The following is a 22,506-nucleotide window of genomic DNA, read 5'->3' on the forward strand; positions in this document are numbered from 1 at the left end:
AGCATTCTCATCTCCCCTACACCTATTTTTTTCACTTCTTGTTTTTTGACTGCCTATCAGTCCATACCATAAAGCATCGTTGGCCTTATTGCCATCCTATAAAAAAATTTTGTGAGCTTTAGTGGCATACGACGATCACACAACACATTTGATGTAATCTTCCACCTTATCCATCCAACTTGTATTCTATGGTAGAGATCTCCATCTAATTTTCTGTTATTTTGCAACATAGATCCAAGATAATGAAAACATTCACTCTTTAGTACTTCCTGATCTTCAATGCTCATCCCTGTCTCATTTGGCCGCCATTCCTACTAGAAATGGATTATTTCATTAATTGGAATTAGGAAAATAATCATTTTTACTAAATTTGGAAAACGTTCATGTTTTAATTAAGATACCTTATCTCTATTAATTAATGAAACCCTCTTTGTCAACCAAAAGAGGGGGAAAAGACAACTTAGTCTTCTGTCACACAAAAAAAATGATGGGCAATAATGTAATTTCACAGGTCCAAATTTTACTGTTTTTTATTGAAGCCTCACCGATAAGTGATGTTAAAATATCTCTAATATTTAAAATGATAAAGTTAATAAAAAAATTAAAAAAAAAAAAAAAAACCAGAAACAAAGACCTCCAACTCCCCCCACATTCTCTCTCTCTCTCTCTCTCTCTCTCTCTCTCATTTTCTTAAAAAATGTGTTCATACACAAAGTGTGTAGGCAAAAACTATGTTTAATTAAGATATCTTATGTCTAACTTATTATTTAGGGTTGGTTGTTTAATTTATTAATTAAAAAAATGTCATTTTGGTTATGGTCCCTAATCAACCTAATTGTTAGATTGAAACCTATTTTGTTTAAATATTTTGATCGAGGTCCTTAACATCGTTTAAGAGATTTAACTCATGAATTTATGCATTTAATGTCCCACAAAATATGAAATTTAAACAATTCAAATAATATTTTTTAAAAATATAATAAATACTTAAAAATAAATATTAGAGTGATATTGTTCTTCACAAAATTATAGCAAGAAAATAATGAACCCACATAATTATTAACATATTTTAAAAAATAACTACTGATATATTTTAAAACATAAAATAAATACATGTCATTATCATGGGTACATTTAGCAAAATTAAAAATGGGTACAAACAAGTTAAAAAAATATGAGCACAAAAAGAAATTAATATATGGGTACAAATAAAAACTGAAAAGAAAATGGAGCTTTAACGAAAAGCTCAGTACTGTTACACTAAAAAAATCAATCATGGTACTATTCACTTTACCTTTTATTTTTTTCTTATTGTTAAAACTCAAAGTTTTCAAACCATTTTCATTAGTTTTCCTAAAAGAAAATTGGTACAAATTAAAAATAAAATATATGATAAAAATTTAGCCATAAATATAATTATAACATTTCTAACACTAAATGAATATGTTTAAAAATTTTAAAAAAAAATTATTATTGAAATAATTAATGACGTTTGTGTTTGGATGAGAGAATAAACTTGGAATTTGGATAAGGCCAAATTGGATAAATGATCCATGTGGTTATAAGGTATTCGAAATATAGCTCCTGTGCTAAAAAAACTCAGATTTAAACTTCTGTGGTGTACTCGGTTAGCAAATTTTGTCCAAAAATGATTTTTTTGTTAACTATTTGTTAATACATGGGTAAAATTGTACTTTGACATGTGGACTATAGAAAACTGAAAAATGTAATTCCGAGTGTACTTATCATCTTCAAATTGAGCATCTTGAATTAATGGGTTAGCAGCCCTACTAGGAGGAGAAACGCAAAAATATGGGGGCGGTAAGGCAACCTCATTAGATGATTGCTCCAACCTATAACTCTCCTGTAGATGCCAACACGTTAGCCAAACAGGAAGATAGAAAATTTATGCCCCCCTCTAAATTGTTTGATTGATCATTCTCTACTTTCTTGGACTTTCTAGGCAACCAAACAGGAAGATAGAAAATTTCACATCAAATATATCACACAGCTACGAAAACAGAGATTTCCTCCGTTACATACACCAATTCGAGAACAAAACACCCCAAAATGCCGTAATTGTTTGAATTAAAAAAACCCAAGCTGAGACGGCTTCGATTTCCTTAGAAGTTGCGCAAAATCGCATCAGAATTAGGGGTTCAAAAAAACCCCAACTGTGGAAAACTTACATAAGCGCACCCACGAAGACACGATGGCCACCATGGTTGCAGTGGTAGCTTTGTGGAAAACTAAAAATGGTCTCTCCTTTTTCTCTTGTGCGAAGTGAGTTTGGGGGTTGCGTAGGGGAAATGCAGGAAGAAGACGTCAAAGTACAATTTTACACATGTATTAATAGATAGTTAATGGAAAAATCACTTTTGGACTAAATTTGCTAACGGAGTACACACAAGGGTTTAAATCCGAGTTTTTTTAGCACATGAGCTATCTTCTAAATACCTTATGACCACAAGGATCATTTATCCAATTTGGCCTTTGGATAAAAGTCAGAATTTGTAAATTGACATGTACTAATTCCCTTGTTTGGATTCATAAACATAAGAATTTAGAGTTTTCGCATGGAAAAAAAATTGGAATTTGGGACCTCCAATTCCCAAGTTTAAATTTCATGTAAATAAGTGTCATTTCCCAATTTCTATGATTGAGAGCTTAAAAATAACAAATTCCGTATTCAATTCTATTGTTTTTTTAGGTTAAACAAACAAGAAAATTCAAAAATTCTAGAAAATAAAATCCTGTCAATTCAATTTCCATCATTTTAATCAATGGAGTAGCAAAAAGAGGGATGTGAACCTAATTCCTCCTTCTATTTTTGTGCCCAAGTTCTTGGTGATGTTAAAACAAGGCCAACTTCTAATGGGTACTGGAAGCAGCTTAGTAACAAATAAGTGCACGTTCAAACGTCCAATGATGGTGACAGTGCTGTAACCATCGTTATGGAAGGAACGTCAGGAGGTCGATGAGGGCTTCATCTGAGACGTGTTTTAAAATTCGGCAATGCTACCTAAATCCGGAGCTTGAGCCTACAAGGCTGATTCTGACAGGACTATATCTCGGATGTTCTTCTAAATACTTGTGTGTTTGTGAATTCATAGACGAGGAGTCGGAGTTGAGACTGAAACCGAAGGGCGAGGTAGCCTTATCGGCTGGTTATCTTGTCGGGAAATCTGCATGTCGACCTCAGACTAATATGTGCACTATTAGATATTCCGGTCGGGTTGTTGGAGCAGAAAAAATTCAGATCCTTTCAATCCTTCAACTAGTAAATCTTATAATCCCACATCAAGAAGCCAGACACCATCTTCGCTTGCCATCAATGAGGGAGAGGGAGACCTACAATAAAAACTCTGAAACTTAAGTTAGCATTTGTTCAAAATGATTACATTAAATTGTAAAGTGATCTCATACTTTCCTCATTTTCTCCATGTTTTGGTGCAATTCTAGGCCTTTTATAGGCATAAAAAGCTTGGGCTCCAAGTCCCATTATCCTCCATGTTCTTAGTAGTGGTTTGATTCATGTTGGTTTATTTTAGCCTCACTCCCCTATTTTTAGGATGCATGGAAAATGGCTAGTTACTTGACCTTAATATTTGCACCCACAGATGCCCCATTTTTCTCTAGAAACACATATCATCTTGGTTTGTAGAGAAAAAATATTTCTTTTGCAAAAATTCACGTGATTTGAAATTTCATCAGGAGTTTACTCTTCGACTATGATTAAGTTTAGCCTTTGGCTATATGATCACTTGGTCATAATTTAGCCTTTGGTTACGATCACTAATTTAACCTTCGGTTACGATCACATGGTCATAATTTAACTTTCAGTTACGATCATACGGTCATAATTTTGCCTTCAGCTACGATCATATATTTATAGTTTAACCTTTGGTTACAATCATACGGTTATAGTTTAGCCTTCAGCTACGATCATAAGGTTGAAGTTTAGCCCCTTGTTACGATTATACAGTCAAAGTTTAGCCTTTGGCGACAATCATAAGGTCGAAGTTTAAGTTTAGCCCTTAGCTACGATCATACGGTTAAAGTTTAGCTTTTGGCTATGATCATAAGGTCGAAGTTTAGCCCTTGACTACAATCATAGGGTCAAAGTTTAGCCTTGGGCTACGATCATAAGATCAAAGTTTAGCTTTCGGCTATGATCATAAGGTCGAAGTTTAGCCCTTGGCTACGGTCATAAGGTCAAAATTTAGCCTTCGGCTACGATCATATGGTATTTGACCAGGGTTTTGGGTTTTCAACGCTCGGTCTTGGGTTTTGGCCATAATTCGGTCTTGGGTCTTCGACACTCGGTCAAACGATCACCGATCATGAGGTTTGGAATTCGACCATACATTTGTGTATGACTAGCATGCCCCCAGAGTAATTGTATTTCAAATTAGCGGTAGTCTAAACAATGAGCATATATAAGATAGAAATTCTTATCTAGCAGGCAACTTCCTTACTGTCAGAGTGAATTTACACTGCAATTTCTTTGCTTAGAAGCTTTGTGTTCAGGCAATTGGTTCCCCTGGTGCTTGAGTATTCATATTGCTCCACAATTCATATCTGGCCTTGCACGAGTTGCCAATTCCATACTTTTCTCACTGTCATAGCCATATAGAGAATAATAAATTAACTAGAGAAATTCATGTTGTGGAGACCACAAACTGGTGTATAAATGTTAGCTAAATTGAAGATGTCAATTTCTGTCTCTTCCAGCAATGATATTGAAGCTTTGTTGAGAAGCACACGTGACACCATCTTCACTTAGCCCGCATAAGTGGCTTTTCAATCTTCTCCGTAGCCCATGTCTTGACCATGCGAATGTTTTCAACAATTTTTTTGCTAGACTCAACTTGGTCAAGCAAAAGTTTTGTCCCTTCATGAGAATCATGCATAGTCGTCCATATAAGAGCAATTCAACTCTGCATATTCACATATAAATTTTTGATAGGATCGTTCCAAGGTTATGAAATACACGAACATGCAGTGAAAAAAAAAAATTACATCAAATGTGATGGTGTTCAAATGAGGCATGAGGGCTTATCTTCCATGTATATTCACATAAGAGCTTTGAATCCCACAAGGAAATGCACAGCTGGGCCACTCCAATTCCAATTAAGCATCAATCTCGAATTAATTGATATACACTGCACCTTCATAATTGATACACACTGCACCTTCATATGCACAGCTGGGCCACTTCATGTTTGGTTCCCTATTGTAGAATAACGGGACGATTCGGAATGGCCTAAGGTCTGCAACTTCAAACCCTCCTCCCAGCGTAGTTTGACCAGTGTGATCTATCCCATTTGAATGCAAGGTCTCATCGCCAATAATATAGTTCGAGAATAGGGTCTCCAAACCCAACTTTCGGTGTGCATACTCTGCATGATTCACTTATCATGGAACTCACTTCTGAATAAAAGCATTTGAAAAGGCTTAGATTGTATTGCATCCAAGTATGGAAAGATAGTCGAGTCAACATGAGCTAGATATTCAATCATTTGACAAGCTCCAAAGAATCTAATTCAATAATGACTGACAAGTAATTTCTTTCCTGGCCAATTCATGAAACAGAAAGTTCTTAGAAGTTCCATCCAAAACGTATCCATTGATACATTAATCCATTGATACATTAATAACCTCATTTATAAATTATATTTTGATTTTTTAATTATTTCTCTTTTTCTTCCTAATTTTTAATGTATTTATTTTATTTTATTTCATTATAATTATAATTTTCATTTCATTTATCTTAATATATTTTATTGTAAACATTTAGATAAACTAATTTTTGTTATAGAATATATTTTGATGTACTTTGTCTTCTTTATTTAGGTACTTTAAATTCATTATAATAGATTTCGGTGCATACATATTTAGGTATATACATTTCGATACAAACATTTAGGTACATTAATTCAATATAATACATTTTGGTACTAACATTTCGGTGCATACATTTCAGTACACACATTTAGATACATTAATTTAATATAATACATTTCGATGCATATATTTCGGTACATAAATTTCAGTACTAACATTTAAATACATTAGTTCAATATAATACATTTCGGTACATTAATTAGACTTTCAAGTTTGAAGAATGTTAAATAAAATTAATAAATTAAAAAACTTTTTTTTGGTAAAAAAAATAAATTAAAATTTGTATATTAATATATTTAAATATTTAATGGGAGACATTAAATAAAATGCACATTAATTATTTTGAATTAAGGACACATAAAGGGATTATAATCAATATGTAATCTAACACTAGATTTATTTTAAATTTCAATATGTAATCTAACACTAGATTTATTTTATGTCCTTCTCTTGTTTGTTTTTCATCAAGTAGTATAATATAGAGGTGAGGGCCTAGCCCCATCTTAATTACGTGGAGAGCTCTCAGCTAATTTATAGAACCGAACGCTTAGGTGGCTTGACATTGTTGGCTCCCATCGCAACAGGTGGTGGGTCAGGAGTCTACCTCTCCAATCCCCTACGTGTATATATAGATAGAAACTGCCAGAGGGTTAGGGTTTGCAGGAGGACATTAAAATTTTCGTGTTTCAGGGAGGAAACAAATGAGCAACACTGATCACTCATTTGATATTATTGCTGCTTCCACAGTGACCGAGTCATGTACGGAGGCCGATCTCAATAAGCGAGGTGAATCGTTCAATCCGAATCCAGAAACGATCTTGATCAAGTATTTATTTAACAAGTTGGCCGGACGGGCAACGCCTGTGGAAGATGTGATCAGACACATTGACTTGCAAAAGGGCATGCCTCCAGATGCTAATCAAATTCCTCCAAGTAAGATTAACCCTCCCAAATGCAATTAAGTAAATGAAGAACCACATCATACATCGATCAGATATCAACCTCGACATACTGAAAAACTGATTATTTCATTAATTTGGATTTGGAAAATGATCATTTTGACTAAATTTTTCATTAATTTTTTTAGAATAAACAATATTATCTATATCACAATATGTTAGTAATAATATGATTCAAATTCGTTTTTGGCGAGAATCGAATATTTAGAGTTGGTCGTTTAATTATTTTTGTTTTTAGGTCTTTTCTGTCATGGAGCTGAAAACCGATCAGCATATTTCTACATATGTGCCGAGGTAGTTCTTGGTGATGTTAAAACAGAAAGGCCAACTTCTAATGGGTACTGGAAGTTGCTTAGTAACGAACAAGTGCACATTCAAACGTCCAGTGACAGTGATGACGATGCTGTAGCTGTCGTTCATGTTGGTAATGTACGGACGTGGAGGTATTATGGAAGGGACCTTAGGAGGCCGATGAGGGCAGTGTCTGAGACATGCTTTAAAATTCGGGAATACTACCTGAATCCGGAGCTTGAGCCTACAACGCTGATTGTGACGGGACTATATCTTGGATGTTTTTTCAAAAAACTGTGTGTTTGTGAATTCATAGATGAGGACTCAGAGTTGAGACTGAAACAGAAGTGCAGGGTAGCCACATTGGCTATAAGTGGAGGTGATCCGCTGTTTATCTTGCCGGGACATCTCCCTATCGGCCCTAGACTAATATGTGCACTGTTAGACGCTCCGGAGCCCGGGGGTGATCCTCTCGATACTTTGTTTATCAGAGCACCTCCTCCCTCTCCTTCTTCTCCATGGAAGGAGGAGAGTGACGACGAATGGTGACTGACTTTTAGTTAATTTTGCACTTAGTTTCTGTTATTATTATTTATTTTTTATGGATTTTTACATTTCATTTTGGATATCATTTTTAATCTTTTAAGTTTGCATTCTAGAATCGATCAAAGTCGCCCTTCACGTTTGACACCAAAAATTAGTTTTGTCCTTGTCCTCTTGAGATTTGAGAAACCAAAAGCCCACTCACTGGTATGTAGAAGGGTCGTAACTCCCTTGCCTCAAGTGACTGCACTCGTCCTCGGGATAGGTCTCACCAATATGCAAAATAACTATAAAAACGTTAATTTAAAGCACATAACCCAAACTAGGTAAAAACTTCTCATACGATGCTCAAAATGGGTGTATTTTGTCCTTGTCCTCTTGAGATTTGAGAACACAGTATAGGGTTAAAAACGAAATAGTTATGAGAACACAAAATTAAAAATTGAAAGTTAAAAACGAAATGATTATAAACGAGGACTAAGAACTGAAGAAATCACTAGCCTTCCCAATTTCCAAAACCGAAAGAAATCACTGGCCTTTCCAATTTCCATAATCACAATGCCATTTACACTCTATTTGGATAAAGAAATTTAAGATTACTAAGAAATTTTAAAATGACGGAAGTTTATTTTATAGAATTTGTGAATTTTCTTGTTTGGTTAACTTAAAAAAATGGAAATGAATATGAAATTTGTTAATTTCAAACTTTCAATCATAGAAATTGGAAAACAACACATATTTACATGGAGTTTAAACTTGGGGATTGGATATCTCAAATTCCGAGTTTTTTTTTCCATGCAGAAATTCTAAATTTCTATGCTTATGAATCCAAATAAGGAAATTGGTGTATGTCAATTCATAAATTCTAACTTTTATTCAAATTACAAGTTTATTTTCCTTATCTAAACACAGTGTTACTCCATTTAGAAGTAAGAAATTTCTGTTTATTTTTCAAGTTAATGCAAATCCATAAAATTGATTATGGATATGCCATTTTGATCTGCAAAATATATATATATATATATATATATATATATCACTTACTTCCGAACTTTGGAAGGAAAAATTTGAAATAGGTCCAATTTTATAGACTACCTTTTGAAATAGGTCTAATTTTTAGTTACTTTGGACCCATTTCAAAAAACCCCACTTTGGAAACAAATCAACAGCAGCAAGCCCTGCCCAGTAGAAAATATGCCGAGTGAGGGAAGGAAATCCAAAGTTGCTCAGTTCCATCCCATTTTTCTACAGTTCCAAGCCCTCATAAGTCACAGCTGGAAGAACTGCCGCTGATCAAGAAGCACCTGTGGTCCATTGGTGGTTTTTGCGGCTCACCCCCTTCCCGAAATACTCGGCGACAGAAAACCCATCCTTTGAACTTTTAACTTGCTCGAAGAACAAATCATGAATCGTGTAAATCAAAGAAAAGGAGGTATCTCCATCTTTTCCCATCTTTAATTATTGTCATTTTAAACCAACCATGATATATTTTACACTAAAAGGAGGTGGGAGTTATACCAAGCAACATAATGAAAAACCTAATTTGGTATCAAATTCACTATTCATGAAATTCAAATCTAAGAAGTGAGAAGAATACCCTTTCATTTGCTTTTTCCTCAGTTAAGAAGAGCTCAATGCTCTTTTTTTTTTTCTTTTATTTATTTATTTTTTCAGATCGGGTTTCATTTGTTTTGGGTAAATATGGTTGAATTCTGATGAATTTGTGCAGGTCAAGTTTGAACTAGTTTTTATACTTCCAACTGTGTTGAATTTGGGTAAATATGGGGTTCTTTATAATGTTCAACGAAATCGACCCCAAGGGTTTAAATACCAGGATGTTTTATAGGTTTTAATGGCAGCATCATCAGATTTCAACATGTTCGATAAGGCCTTAAGATCATCTCTAACCGAAGGATTCAGAGGGTTAGAGGGCCGAAAATACCCCGAAAACCGTCTCCAACCGAGGGTTAAGCCAGAGGGCTCGTGGGCCCCATAAAATCTGAAAGGGCCAAAGGACTAGCCCATTCCAGCCAGCCAGCCCTGAGCTGGCCATAATTTTGCTTAAAACTGTTCTATTTCCTGTTGGACATAACCAATAGGAATAATTTTGTTTATCGCAATAGTGTTGGTTATAACCGACATGAATAGTAACAGCTACATAGGAATAATTTTGATTAATTGCAATCGTGTCGGTTATAACCGACACGAATAGTATGAAAATTTTGAATACAACGGCTAGCTGAGTCAGCTAGCCGTTGCATTCAATTTTTTTTTTTATGAATTTAAAGCTTTTTTTTTTCTATAACTTCCTATAACTTCTATTTTACAAAATTTGTTTCATATTTTTTTTTTTAAATTCTATTTTTTCCTATAACTTCTATTTTACAAAATTTTGTTCATATTTTTTTTTAAATTCTATTTTTTTTTCCTATAACTTCTATTTTACAAAATTTGGTTCATATTTTTTTTAAATTCTATTTTTTTCCTATAACTTCTATTTTACAAAATTTGGTTCAAATCTAACAACCAACTGACGTCACTTAGCCGTTGGATTTGAATTTAAGTTGTAGTTTTTAAATAATAAATTATGTTTGGTCTTTTGGCTCTCGGGTTTTTTGTGACAGGCTAAAACGAGCCATATGACCCTTTGACCCTCGATTGGAGATGGAGGCAAATATGGTCATGTACTGTTCATTAAAATATTAATACCTTGGAGGACCAGAGGGCTAAAACGAGCCATCTGGTCAGTCCTCGGTTAGAGATGACCTAAGTATCCAGGAGTGCAACACTACGACGGATCTCAAAATGTGGGGTTTAGAATTTGACCCCAAGCCTGACTTTCTCCTGATTTACTATTTGTTCGACAAGCTCATCGGAAAGCCACTTCCAAGGGGCAGAGATGATCAGACACCTTGTCTCCGGGAAGAAGAATTTTCCGGATCCCACTTTTATACCGCCAGGTAATTTGTTCTATTTTTTGTTGTATACAGTTAGCTACTTTTTAATTTGAAGTCCTGTATGTGTGTGTATATATTTATTGTATTTTTACTGTTATTTTTGCAGAAAACTTCTCTTTTGGATCGGAAAAGAACAAAGCGTTCTTTTTTGTTCCATTGTGGATGAACAGGCTGATTCTTCCCTGAGGTTCACTGTTCGGGGAGCCTTTGGCGGTTTTCTAGTGAGAAGAGTGTTAACCATCTTCACAATGGTGAAGAAGTTTGTATCGGGACTGCAAGAACCTTTATCTCTTTTATCTCTTTTAAGAATATAGAAGAATATAGAAGAGGAGGGTGGTGTTGATTATTGGCTCAAACAAGTAGTCTAAAACCAACAAATGATGTTGGCTACTTTTGTGGTCAAAATTGATGGTTGGCATGCTACATGTGGGAAATAAAATGGATGGTCTTATGCCTAATTTGTTGTCAAAGAATGGATGCATTTATGCCTAATTCTTTTGACTTGATGAGAGGCCTTTGGCCTATAAAAGGAGGTGTAGGCATAACTCAAAGACAACATCAAGGAGAAAGGAAGAGAGAAAAATAGCAAGAAGCCATTTGGCATAGAGAAGAATTTTCTCAAATTGTCTTGCTTTGTATTTTTGGTTTTCTCTTCCTATTGTAAGTGTGTGAGCTTGGGGTTATTCGGGTCTTTGGGAAATTGAGTGATAAACACTATTGTATGTTCTCATTGATTATAGTGGAATACTCCGTCGTCTCCAAACTGGATGTAGGCATTGCCGAACCAGTATAAATCTTGGTGTTCTTGTTGGTATTGTTCCATTTATCTTTTGTCAGTTATTGTGGTTTATTTTTCACTCACACTTGGTTGACGCTTCCGCACAACAAGTGGTATCAGAGCCTAGTGTTTCGACTAGGCGTTCTCGTGGGAGTGAAAAATTTGTTGGCGCTACAGTCCCGTGAATAGTGCCGAGTAGATGGCTGGAGATAAAGATGAATCTGTGAAGGGGAAGGAGTCGACATCGTCTTCGTCGGCATCTACATCCAATAGACATCAAATTGCTACTACAAGGTTAGAGGTTGATAAATTCAATGGCTCTAATAATTTTGGTATGTGGCAATGTGAAGTTATGGATGTGTTGTATCAACAAGAGTTGGATATGGTTCTGGAAGATAAACCAGAAGATATTGATGACAAGCAGTGGACACGAATTAATCTTCATGCTTGTGCTGCTATTCGATCATTCCTTGATAAGGAGTTGAAATACCCGTATATGAAGGAAACTTCTGCTAAGGAGTTATGGACAAAATTGGAGGAGAAGTATATGACCAAGAGCGCAGAAAATCGGCTCTTCTTGAAGAAGCGACTCTTCCGATTTCAGTATAGTCCAGGTATTTCTATGCATGAACACCTCAATGATTATAATAAAATACTTGCTGATTTAGCAAACCTTGATGTGAAAATTCCTGACGAGGACAAGGCACTATGTTTGTTAAATTCATTGCCTGATGATTATGATCATTTGACAACTACTTTGTTGTATGGAAAATCCGAGGTGAAACTTGATGAGGTGTCTGCGGCATTGGTGAATCATGAGTGTCGTAAGAAGGAACTGAAGACTCACAATTCACAAACCGAGGCATTTTTTGCAAGGGGTCGAACAGAGGAAAGAAAATCTGGGAAGCGGGGAAAATCTCGTTCAAAGTCACGAGGGAAGTTTCCTGCTAAAGATGAATGTGCCTTTTGTCGCCAAAAGGGTCATTGGAAGAAAGACTGCCCCAAATTGAAGAACAAAGAGAAGGAGAAAGCGGGTTCTGAAGCAAATATTGCAAAATCTGGAGATGATGATTTCGAGTTTGCTTTGGCTAGTTCATCTGCTGATGGTCACTCCAAGGAGTGGATTTTGGATTCAGGTTGCACCTATCATATATGTCCCATTCGAGAATGGTTTTCTAGCTTCGAGGAGCTGGATGGTGGAGTTGTTTTGATGGGTAATGATAATGCCTGCAAAACACAAGGGATAGGCAAAATCTGTTTGAAGATGCATGATGGAACAGTCAGAGAATTAAGTGATGTTCGGTATGTACCGGATATGAAGAAAAATCTTATCTCACTGGGTGCATTGGAATCCAAGGGTCTCAAGATCACCATGAAGGGTGGAGTTCTTAAAGCTGTTTACGGGGCACTGGTGGTGATGAAAGGTACAAGACGAAATAACTTGTATTTCTTGAAGGGGAGTACAGTTATTGGTGAAGCAGCTGTCACCGAAGCTGCTGACGCAGATAGCACAGACACCACGAGGTTATGGCATATGCGTCTTGGGCATGCTGGTGAAAAAGCGTTGCAAGGATTGGTGAAGCAAGGCTTATTGAAAGGTGCAAAGGCATGCAAATTGGAATTCTGTGAGCATTGTGTGTTGGGTAAGCAAACTAGAGTAAAATTTGGCATTGCTATTCACCACACTAAAGGCATTCTTGATTATGTTCACACTGATGTTTGGGGACCTTCCAAGAATGCATCTTGGGGAGGTAGCCATTATTTTGTCTCCTTTGTTGATGACTTCTCTAGAAGAATATGGGTGTACACCATGAAGCGTAAAGATGAAGTCTTGAAGATATTCCTGAAGTGGAAAAAGATGATTGAAACGCAAAGCGGTCGAAAGATCAAGACTCTCAGATCAGACAATGGGGGTGAATATAAGTCTGATCCTTTCTTGAAAGTTTGTCAAGATGAGGGTATTGTGAGGCACTTCACGGTTAGGGAGACACAGCAACAGAATGGGGTGGCGGAGCGCATGAACCGTACTTTGCTTGAGAAAGTTCGGTGTATGTTGTCTAATGCTGGATTAGGCAAGGCGTTTTGGGCTGAGGCAATTACTTATGCAAGCCATCTCATTAATCGATTGCCAGCTGTTGCGAATGAGGGCAAAACGCCCATGGAGGTATGGTCTGGTAAACCTTGTACTGATTACAAGTTCTTACACATATTTGGTTGTCCTGCTTACTATCATGTCAGAGAAAGCAAGTTGGATCCAAGAGCAAAGAAAGCTCTATTTATGGGCTTTAGCACTGGCGTGAAGGGATACCGACTCTGGTGTCCAGATGAGAAGAAATTTGTTGTAAGCAGAGATGTGACCTTTGATGAGGCTGCTATGGTTAATCAGAACAAACATGAAGGTGAAACTGAAACAACCGAGACCATGAGTAGCTCAAAGCAGGTGGAGTTACTGAAGACTCCAGTTGTTCCAGTAAGGTCTGATAGTCCTACAGTTAATCATGATGATGAGGACGAGGATGATGAAGAGGAGGCACCTACCCAAGAGCCTCCACAGCAACAAGACTATATTGCAACCAGAAGATCGAGAAGGGAGATTCGAAAGCCTGCTCGATTTACTGATATTGTGGCATATGCACTTCCCGTTATTGAAGATGATATTCCATTCACCTACAAAGAAGCTATCATGAGTTCAGAGTACGAGTTGTGGAAGAAATCTATGGATGAGGAGATGAAATCTCTTCATAAAAATAAGACTTGGAAGCTGGTTCAGTTACCAAAGGGGAAGAAAGAAATTGGTTGTAAATGGGTGTATGCCAAAAAGATGGAATCTTTGGGAAAAGACAATGTAAGATTCAAAGCCAGATTGGTAGCTAAAGGCTATGCTCAGAAAGAAGGCATTGACTACAATGAGGTATTTTCTCCTGTAGTAAAACATTCTTCTATTCGTATTCTGTTGGCTTTGGTTGTGCAGTTTGATCTTGAGTTGGCCCAACTTGATGTCAAGACTGCGTTCTTACATGGTGATTTGGAGGAAGAGATTTATATGTCTCAGCCAGAAGGTTTTAAGGTTGCTGGAAAGGAAAATTGGGTTTGCAAATTGGAAAAATCATTGTATGGCTTGAAGCAGTCTCCAAGACAATGGTACAAGCGATTTGATCGATTTATGATCGGGCAAAAGTACACAAGAAGTCACTATGACCATTGTGTATACTTTCGCAAACTACAAGATGGAACCTTCATTTATCTGCTTTTATATGTTGATGATATGCTTATAGCATGTAAGAGCAAAGTGGAGATTGAAAGGTTGAAGACTCAACTGAGTAATGAATTTGAGATGAAAGACTTGGGAGAAGCTCGGAAGATACTAGGTATGGAAATTGAAAGAGATAGACCGAAGGGCAAGATTAGTTTGTGTCAGAAGCAGTATTTGAAGAAGGTACTACAACGTTTCAGGATGAATGAAAATTCAAAACCGGTTAGTACACCTCTTGCCCCTCATTTCAAACTTAGTGCTTCTATGTCTCCTAAAACTGTTGAAGAGAGTCAGTACATGGCTCAAATTCCTTATGCAAATGTTGTTGGTAGTTTGATGTATGCTATGGTGTGTACTAGGCCTGATATTTCACAAGCTGTTAGTATTGTTAGTAGATATATGCATAATCCAGGAAAAGGGCATTGGGAAGCTGTGAAATGGATTCTACGGTATATTCTGGGTACTGTGGATGTTGGTTTATTGTTCCAGCAGGATAAAATTACTGGTCAATGTGTTGTTGGATATGTGGATTCTGATTACGCAGGTGATTTGGACAAGCGTAGATCCACTACAGGTTTTGTATTCACTATTGCTGGAGGTCCAGTAAGTTGGAGGTCGACTCTGCAATCTACAATTGCTCTGTCAACTACTGAGGCTGAATACATGGCTGTAACAGAAGCTATAAAGGAAGCCATCTGGCTTCAACGGTTGCTTGATGACTTAGGGGTTCAACAAGACCATGTGGATGTTCATTGCGACAGTCAGAGTGCTATTCATTTAGCAAAGAATCAAGTTCATCATGCACGTACGAAACACATTGACGTGAGGTTCCATTTTGTTCGTGAGATTATTGACGAGGGAGATATTCTTCTTCAGAAGATTGGGACCGCTGACAATCCTGCGGATATGTTGACAAAGCCAGTTTCGTTGCTCAAGTTTAAGCACTGCTTAGACTTGATTGGCATTTGTAAAATTTGTTGATTGCCCCATGGGGGAGTGGGAGACGACTATTGGAAGTTCTACTTAGAGGGTTTGCGCCAAGGTGGAGATTGTTGATTATTGGCTCAAACAAGTAGTCTAAAACCAACAAATGATGTTGGCTACTTTTGTGGTCAAAATTGATGGTTGGCATGCTACATGTGGGAAATAAAATGGATGGTCTTATGCCTAATTTGTTGTCAAAGAATGGATGCATTTATGCCTAATTCTTTTGACTTGATGAGAGGCCTTTGGCCTATAAAAGGAGGTGTAGGCATAACTCAAAGACAACATCAAGGAGAAAGGAAGAGAGAAAAATAGCAAGAAGCCATTTGGCATAGAGAAGAATTTTCTCAAATTGTCTTGCTTTGTATTTTTGGTTTTCTCTTCCTATTGTAAGTGTGTGAGCTTGGGGTTATTCGGGTCTTTGGGAAATTGAGTGATAAACACTATTGTATGTTCTCATTGATTATAGTGGAATACTCCGTCGTCTCCAAACTGGATGTAGGCATTGCCGAACCAGTATAAATCTTGGTGTTCTTGTTGGTATTGTTCCATTTATCTTTTGTCAGTTATTGTGGTTTATTTTTCACTCACACTTGGTTGACGCTTCCGCACAACAGGTGGTTATGAGATGGTTGAATATAAGCTTCTGAACTCTGAGGCCCTTGGAATCGATCCAAGATTGATACAATCAAGAACGTTCAATGATCTGGTATATTGAATAATTATTATAACTGTTAGTTTACAGTTCTTAATTGTTTTATTGATATTGCTTCCCTTCTCTGTCTTATAGCTCCAACTCTACTCCATCGTTACCATTACATGCCATGACGGCAATTTGGAGAAGATCAAGAAGGGTATCGTGGCCCCTGCGCTGCTTACTGGTGGAGGTCATCAGATTATTCTGCCTCCCGATGCTGACATTGGAGCCAAGGGATCCATTGCCCCACTTATCGACTACATCTCGGGCAACCCGGACAGCCCAGCTCCAAGTTCCGCTCCTCAACTTGGATTATTTGGACTGGAAACAGATTCCATTCTTGCACTCACCACAGGTGCTGCTGGGGAAGCTTCCACCTCCTAATTCAGCATGAGTGGCGCCCAATTTTCACTCTTACTTCGGCTAATTTGGAAATTTGCAATTTTCTTTGCTACGAACTTTTTTGCTGTAATCAGACACGTTTTTCAATTTTGTTTTGTTGTTTGCTCGAATCATGTCTTTTGTGTTCTGCATGCTTGATTGTGTTTGTGTAGCAAGATAAGAAAACTATGAATTTCAAACCATGGTTCTGTAGTTTTGCTACGTTCAGATGTTCATTTTCTCGGTGAACCCTCGTCCTGCCATTTGAAATTCTTCACCCAGATCTTTCTTTCTCCGAGGTTTAGTTTTGTTAATTAGTTCTAACATCGGATCATTAGGGTGAGTTGTGTTATGGTTGGGAGTCCCCATATGGAGGGCAGGGCACACACTGCACAGTTGTTTCAAGCTGTTACTGATATGTTCCTCATCAGAGCTGTACGAGGGGGATTACACAGCTAGAGATGGTCAAGCCTTTAGCCTTGAACAAGGTGACCGACCGGGAGGTGAATATGTGCACTGTTAATTTTGTCCTTGCCATCTTTAGATTTGAGAATATTGTAATCTCAATTCTCTGCTGGCATGCATGTATAGGGTTAAAAACGAAATGGTTATCGGAACACAGAAATGAAAACTAAAGGTTAAAAATGAAATGATCCTCAAACGGAACCTAATATGGTCATTCTACAAAGATAGCAATTTGGGGACTCGCCTTTGCTCCAAACAGATCGAGGAGAACTAAGGTCACTAGCCTTTCCAAAATCAAAATGCCATTTACTCCTGACTTAGAAATAAAATATCAAAGAACAATGACATCCACTCACAAATTTCGGTTTCTTTTTGGAGTTAATGCAGATCTCCAAAATTGTTTCAGGATATACCATTTTGATCTGCAAAAAATATCACTAACCTCCCAAGTTTGGGAAACAGAACAACAGCAGCAATCCCAGTCGAAAATGCTGAGTGAAGAAAATCCAAAGTTGCTCAGCTCCATCCCATGTTTCCATAGTTCCAAGCCCTCATAAGTCACAGCTTGACGAACTGCTGCCGATCAAGAAGCACCTGTGGGTCCATTAGTGGTTTTGCTGATCACACCTTTCCCAAAATACTCAGCGATCACAGAAAAACCATCCTTTGAACTTTTAACTTGCTGGAAGAACCGATCCTGATCTTTGGAGTTCCGCTCTAGACTTCTTTTTGTTTCGAGAACAGATTTGTATTCAGGAGCACATACAGGACACTCCTCATTATCCCCGAGGCAACGCTGATGGAATGAGTGGATACACATAAAATGCACAGCTGGGAGATCGAGGGTGAAAGTGCATGCAGTGCACTTGCTGAGCTGAAAGATTCTGGCATTTGTCCTAAGATCCTGAATTTCGTTTCTCATTGCAGATGTGGTTTCCTGAACAATGAAAGGATTCATTAGATAACCTCTCTCACACGCACACAACCACACATAGTTTGGATTGAAACCTAAAGGGCATGAAGTATAATTTTGTTTGGCAGATTTTATTTATTGACAAAACTTTATTTAGTAACCCACACACAAAGTAATATTCTTATCAGAAATCATGAAGAGCACCACCATGTATCTGAATGTATCTTTCGTGACAAAGACTCAGCTTCACTTACTGGGGTAACATGTAAAGAACTATTTTCGTACCAAACATGTTTGGTAATTTCCATTGTTTAAACCTTATTTTATACGTTAAAGTTCCTCAGATTAGTTTTTTACTTGCTAAATAATATGCCAATTTCCCACAAAGAACACTGGTTACGAGAACATTGAAAGATCAAGTCCCTAGATTTGTGATGCACATGTCATAGCTATTTAAATTACTAGAGCATTTTTTCCCTTTTTTCTGTGCAGTTTCAGACCTAACTAGAATCCCATGCAACATTATCTGATACACTGCTTTGACAAGATTACATTCGTCATTCGTGCCATTACAAAAGTTTCCAAGGAAAGCGTAAATAAGAAACATAAAATGTTAACCAACTTTTACTGGAAGCAGGCGAAATGAACAACAGAGGTACAATAGATAAATTCACAATGACAGCTGCAGTAAGGACTAACCTGATACTTTTCAATTGCTCGACGGTCCTCTTCGATCAGCCTCGATTCTTGTTCAAGCTTTCTGGCAATGTAATCCTTAATGACAGAGAGTGTGAGACATGGATTTCTGGACAAAGTTTGAAGAACAATAATAGGAGGCAATATGTCATCCCTTTCTATATATGTCAAAACTTCCTTCACTTCTTTGGAGCAATCTTCTCCAAGTTCACCAAAATATTTTAGCAGATCTGCCCAAAGAGTGGGGTCCCCACCCTTCCCTGAATCCCCTAGTCGTTTGCAGCAATCAATCAAACCCTCGTGGTCATGAGCTTGCATGTAGCAAGCAATCACCTCTTTATAAAGTTTCAATTTTTCATAGAGATACAACAGGCCTTCCTTAAATGCATTCATTTCACAAAGAATTATGGCAAGGTCAACATCATAAAGCGGAAATTCCAGGTCAGATGGCCATGCACTCTTAAGAAGTCGTAGCCCTTTCTCTTGCTTTTCAAAACGGTCCTTTTCCTTGTTTGAATCTTTGGTATAAGCAATCAATTTCTCATTGGACTGGCTTCTTGATGTTGCAGCTGCACCTGATCTAGCCCTGAGATTAAGATCTTCACCATTGCCAGCTTGTGATATTGATGGGAAACTCAAGTCATTGGACAAGTACAACTCCAAGAGCGTGTTATGGATTTCTACTTGTGCAGGAGAGTCCTTGACCTTGTCGGTATATTTTTCAAGAAAATCCATAAGCCAGGGAAGATGATGGGTGAAGATGTTGAGAAAATCAACCGGAGATGGCAACATTGTCAGGTATGCACCAGTAGCGGCTCCTCTCTTGGATGATTCACCATCCTCAGTGCACAGCCTCATGAGTATCTCAATTGTTTCCACAGGCTTGTGCTCAATAAGAATCTTACCATACTCTTTCACTGTCACTCCAGCTTGGCTTGGTTCAAGGCTTGAAATATATTGCAAAGCTTCCTCATATCGGCCAAGATCTTCAAGCAAGATCTTTAAGTACCATTCATGCTTCCCGGCCTTTTTAGCAACATACATTGCATGCTCATGGTAGTTGGTGGCACGGCAGACTCTTATTGCAGTCTCCACATCAAATTTATGTTCCCCAACACCATCCTCACTTTTAATGAACACATTTAGCTTGTCAACATCTTTCAATTTGGTGTAGCAATTCAGTAGAAGAGTGGTATGATCTTTGGAAGCAAGCCCCTTCTCATGCAATTTTTCCAAGTAATTTGTAAGGTTGTAGATTCGTTGTGCATCTAGAAACTTCTGTATCACATAAGAAGGCTCAAGGTGACCAATGGTATGGATATACTGGGCCATTGCCTCATCATAATCTTGCTTGCTATATAGATGATCCCCATACTTTCTCAGCACTTCTGCAGTTGCGGCAGCATCCGCTTGCTGACTTTGAACAAGGTTGATGGCAACGGTATAAAGATTCTTCTTAAAGAGCATATCTAACTTACTCTCCATATCCTTCTCCCCAATGCACAAAGCTGATTTGTCAGCCATGATAAGTATTATGTTACCCCATTCACAAAGCATGTGAGAAACCTCTTTGATCGCTAGGCTGTGAGCGATTAAACGGTTCTTCAAGTCATAAATGTTGAAAGTGTTGCTGCTATTTCTTTGATCTGCAATAACACAAAGAAGGTATCCACGAAACCACCCTAAATTTTTTTTTTCTCCTTCAAAAGCCCAACATGGTCCACGCCCATCAACTTCATAAAAATACACGGCCTCAGGTCGACCAATTATCAACTCCTGTCACAATAAGTAAATAAATAAAATGCTAAGGTATACATAAACATACACCAACGGAAAAGGGAAGTAGAATTGCGTACCAAGCGATCACTCATTGCAACACTGTTCATATTACTTCCAATCTGATCTAGGGTCTGCCGCCTTGTGTTTGAGGGTTGATTCTGCAAGATGAACAAGCTCACAGAGGACGGAGTAACAGCAAACAACTGAAGGGCTTGACCGTCCACTCTGAACCCCAGTCCCGTAATTGAGGACTGGCTCTTGTCAGAATGGATTTCCACCTGAAGCTTGAACCTGGTGATTCGTTCTCGTGCAATATCCCCTTTAATGCAGTAAATCGAACCATTATCCAAGCCAATAGCTATAAGCAGTATCGGAGGTGCCTCCTCTAGTACTAAAAATGATGTAATCTGCAGTAATAAACAATGACTCGATTCAAAACCCTATTGTCTCTATCAAATTCGGGGGTTCACAAATTCCAATGGGCACAAATACTACCTTTGCTTCAGGAAATTGGTTAGTGAATATCCTCAAGATTCCAATGCAATCAGGGCTCGTTGTGCTTGAGCTTGTGCCCTCGGACTGCATCCTATCCAGGTCGAAAACCTTGAGGCACATTGCCGATTGTTGCGGAGTAATTTGTTCATCTTCTCCAATTGTCACCAAATAGTTGCGTTGCTGATTTCACAACAAGAGCAAAATTAACACACTTTTCACCTCCTAATCACTCTCTAAACAAATTAAAAACTAATCCTAATATTAAACATCAAAGTTCAACAAATTTCCAATTTTCTCTTTTCCTGTTTTTCCGTTTGTCACATTTTCCCGAGAAACAAACAGAAAAATGACCAAATCAAGACAAAATGTTGCGAGAGGAGGCTGACCTTGAGCTGCTGAAGGAAGAGCGCGGAGGAGGAGTGAGCTTGGAATCCGTAGCTGAAGTTGAGGCCGCGGTCCAGGAAGCTGACAGTGCCGTCGTCGCAGCCGATCACCACCTTCCCTCTGCCGCTCGAGCAACACTCGATCTTCCCTTCCACCTCCTCGGGAATCGCGCACTTTCCCGCCAATTTCTCCTCGAAGAACTCGAATTTCCTCCACTGGTACATTTCGAGAAGCTCTTTTCGGTTTTTTCAGCAAATTTAACGAGCTCGCCTCGGACGGCTCTGTTTTCGCGAGCTGAGATCGGCGGCCAAAAGCCGAATACTTGGCGCCAAAAACTCAGAAAGGCAATACCTTTCTCTCTCTTCTCTCTCCCTTACTCTGAACTTCGTATTCCTCCTTTTCTCTGGTACTTGGGTCGGGTTGTACGGCCGTTCCAGAAGAATAACGGTAGTTCGGATGAGCAAGAAAGCATAAACGACGCCGTATGTGTAAGGCGTTCAGTTAACTCCCTTTTTCGGATCTTATTCAGTTTCTTAATTTGGGCACATTCTTGTAGAAGCCCAATTTTCTTCAGACATGGGTGAGAAGTAAGGCCCATACTAAAATATAGTGTAAGGTGATTTTCGCACATCGATTTTCTCACGACGGAACATTATGAAACTTGTTGTTTTTATACTGATGTGAGATTTTAATTTAGTATCCATTTTGACTAAATAGGAATTAGATATTACTAGACCAAATAATATTGAAGAACTTTCTAATTTCCATTTCGCCTCCTTTGTACCGAGCAAAATTTCGAACTTATATACAAAATTCTAATTTTCAAAGTAAAACTGTCATTAACATTCTAAATAAGTCCTTTTACATCATCTTTTTCTCTTAATTTTTATACGAAGAATGAGTGCTTGATATATATATATTTTTTTTTTGAAAGTGCTTGGTACTAATTTTAAAGTGACGATAACAATTCTTTTTATAAAAAATAATATATAATTTATATAATAAAAAGAAATAAATATACGAT

General features: G+C 37.6%; 2 protein-coding genes across 2 annotated transcripts; one reads left to right on the top strand and one right to left on the bottom strand.

Annotated features, from left to right (window-relative positions):
• Positions 1 to 16,295: 16,295 nt before the first annotated feature.
• On the top strand, positions 16,296 to 16,841 carry LOC137739918 (uncharacterized). Its single transcript, XM_068479665.1, has 2 exons — positions 16,296 to 16,381; positions 16,463 to 16,841. The coding sequence occupies exons 1-2, from the start codon at positions 16,301 to 16,303 to the stop codon at positions 16,751 to 16,753; spliced, it is 372 nt and encodes a 123-aa protein (XP_068335766.1). The 5' UTR covers positions 16,296 to 16,300; the 3' UTR covers positions 16,754 to 16,841.
• Positions 16,842 to 17,500: 659 nt separating this feature from the next.
• Positions 17,501 to 21,953, bottom strand: LOC137739917 (vacuolar protein-sorting-associated protein 11 homolog). The gene is made up of 5 exons (XM_068479664.1): positions 21,485 to 21,953; positions 21,099 to 21,278; positions 20,681 to 21,010; positions 18,828 to 20,600; positions 17,501 to 18,152 (listed from the first exon to the last, which is right to left on the bottom strand). Exons 1-5 carry the CDS (start codon positions 21,704 to 21,706, stop codon positions 17,799 to 17,801), a joined length of 2,859 nt encoding a protein of 952 aa, XP_068335765.1. The 5' UTR covers positions 21,707 to 21,953; the 3' UTR covers positions 17,501 to 17,798.
• Between the last annotated feature and the right edge of the window lie 553 nt (positions 21,954 to 22,506).

This window comes from Pyrus communis, chromosome 7 (genome assembly GCF_963583255.1).
Source record: "Pyrus communis chromosome 7, drPyrComm1.1, whole genome shotgun sequence".
In the NCBI taxonomy this organism is placed as follows: domain Eukaryota; kingdom Viridiplantae; phylum Streptophyta; class Magnoliopsida; order Rosales; family Rosaceae; genus Pyrus; species Pyrus communis.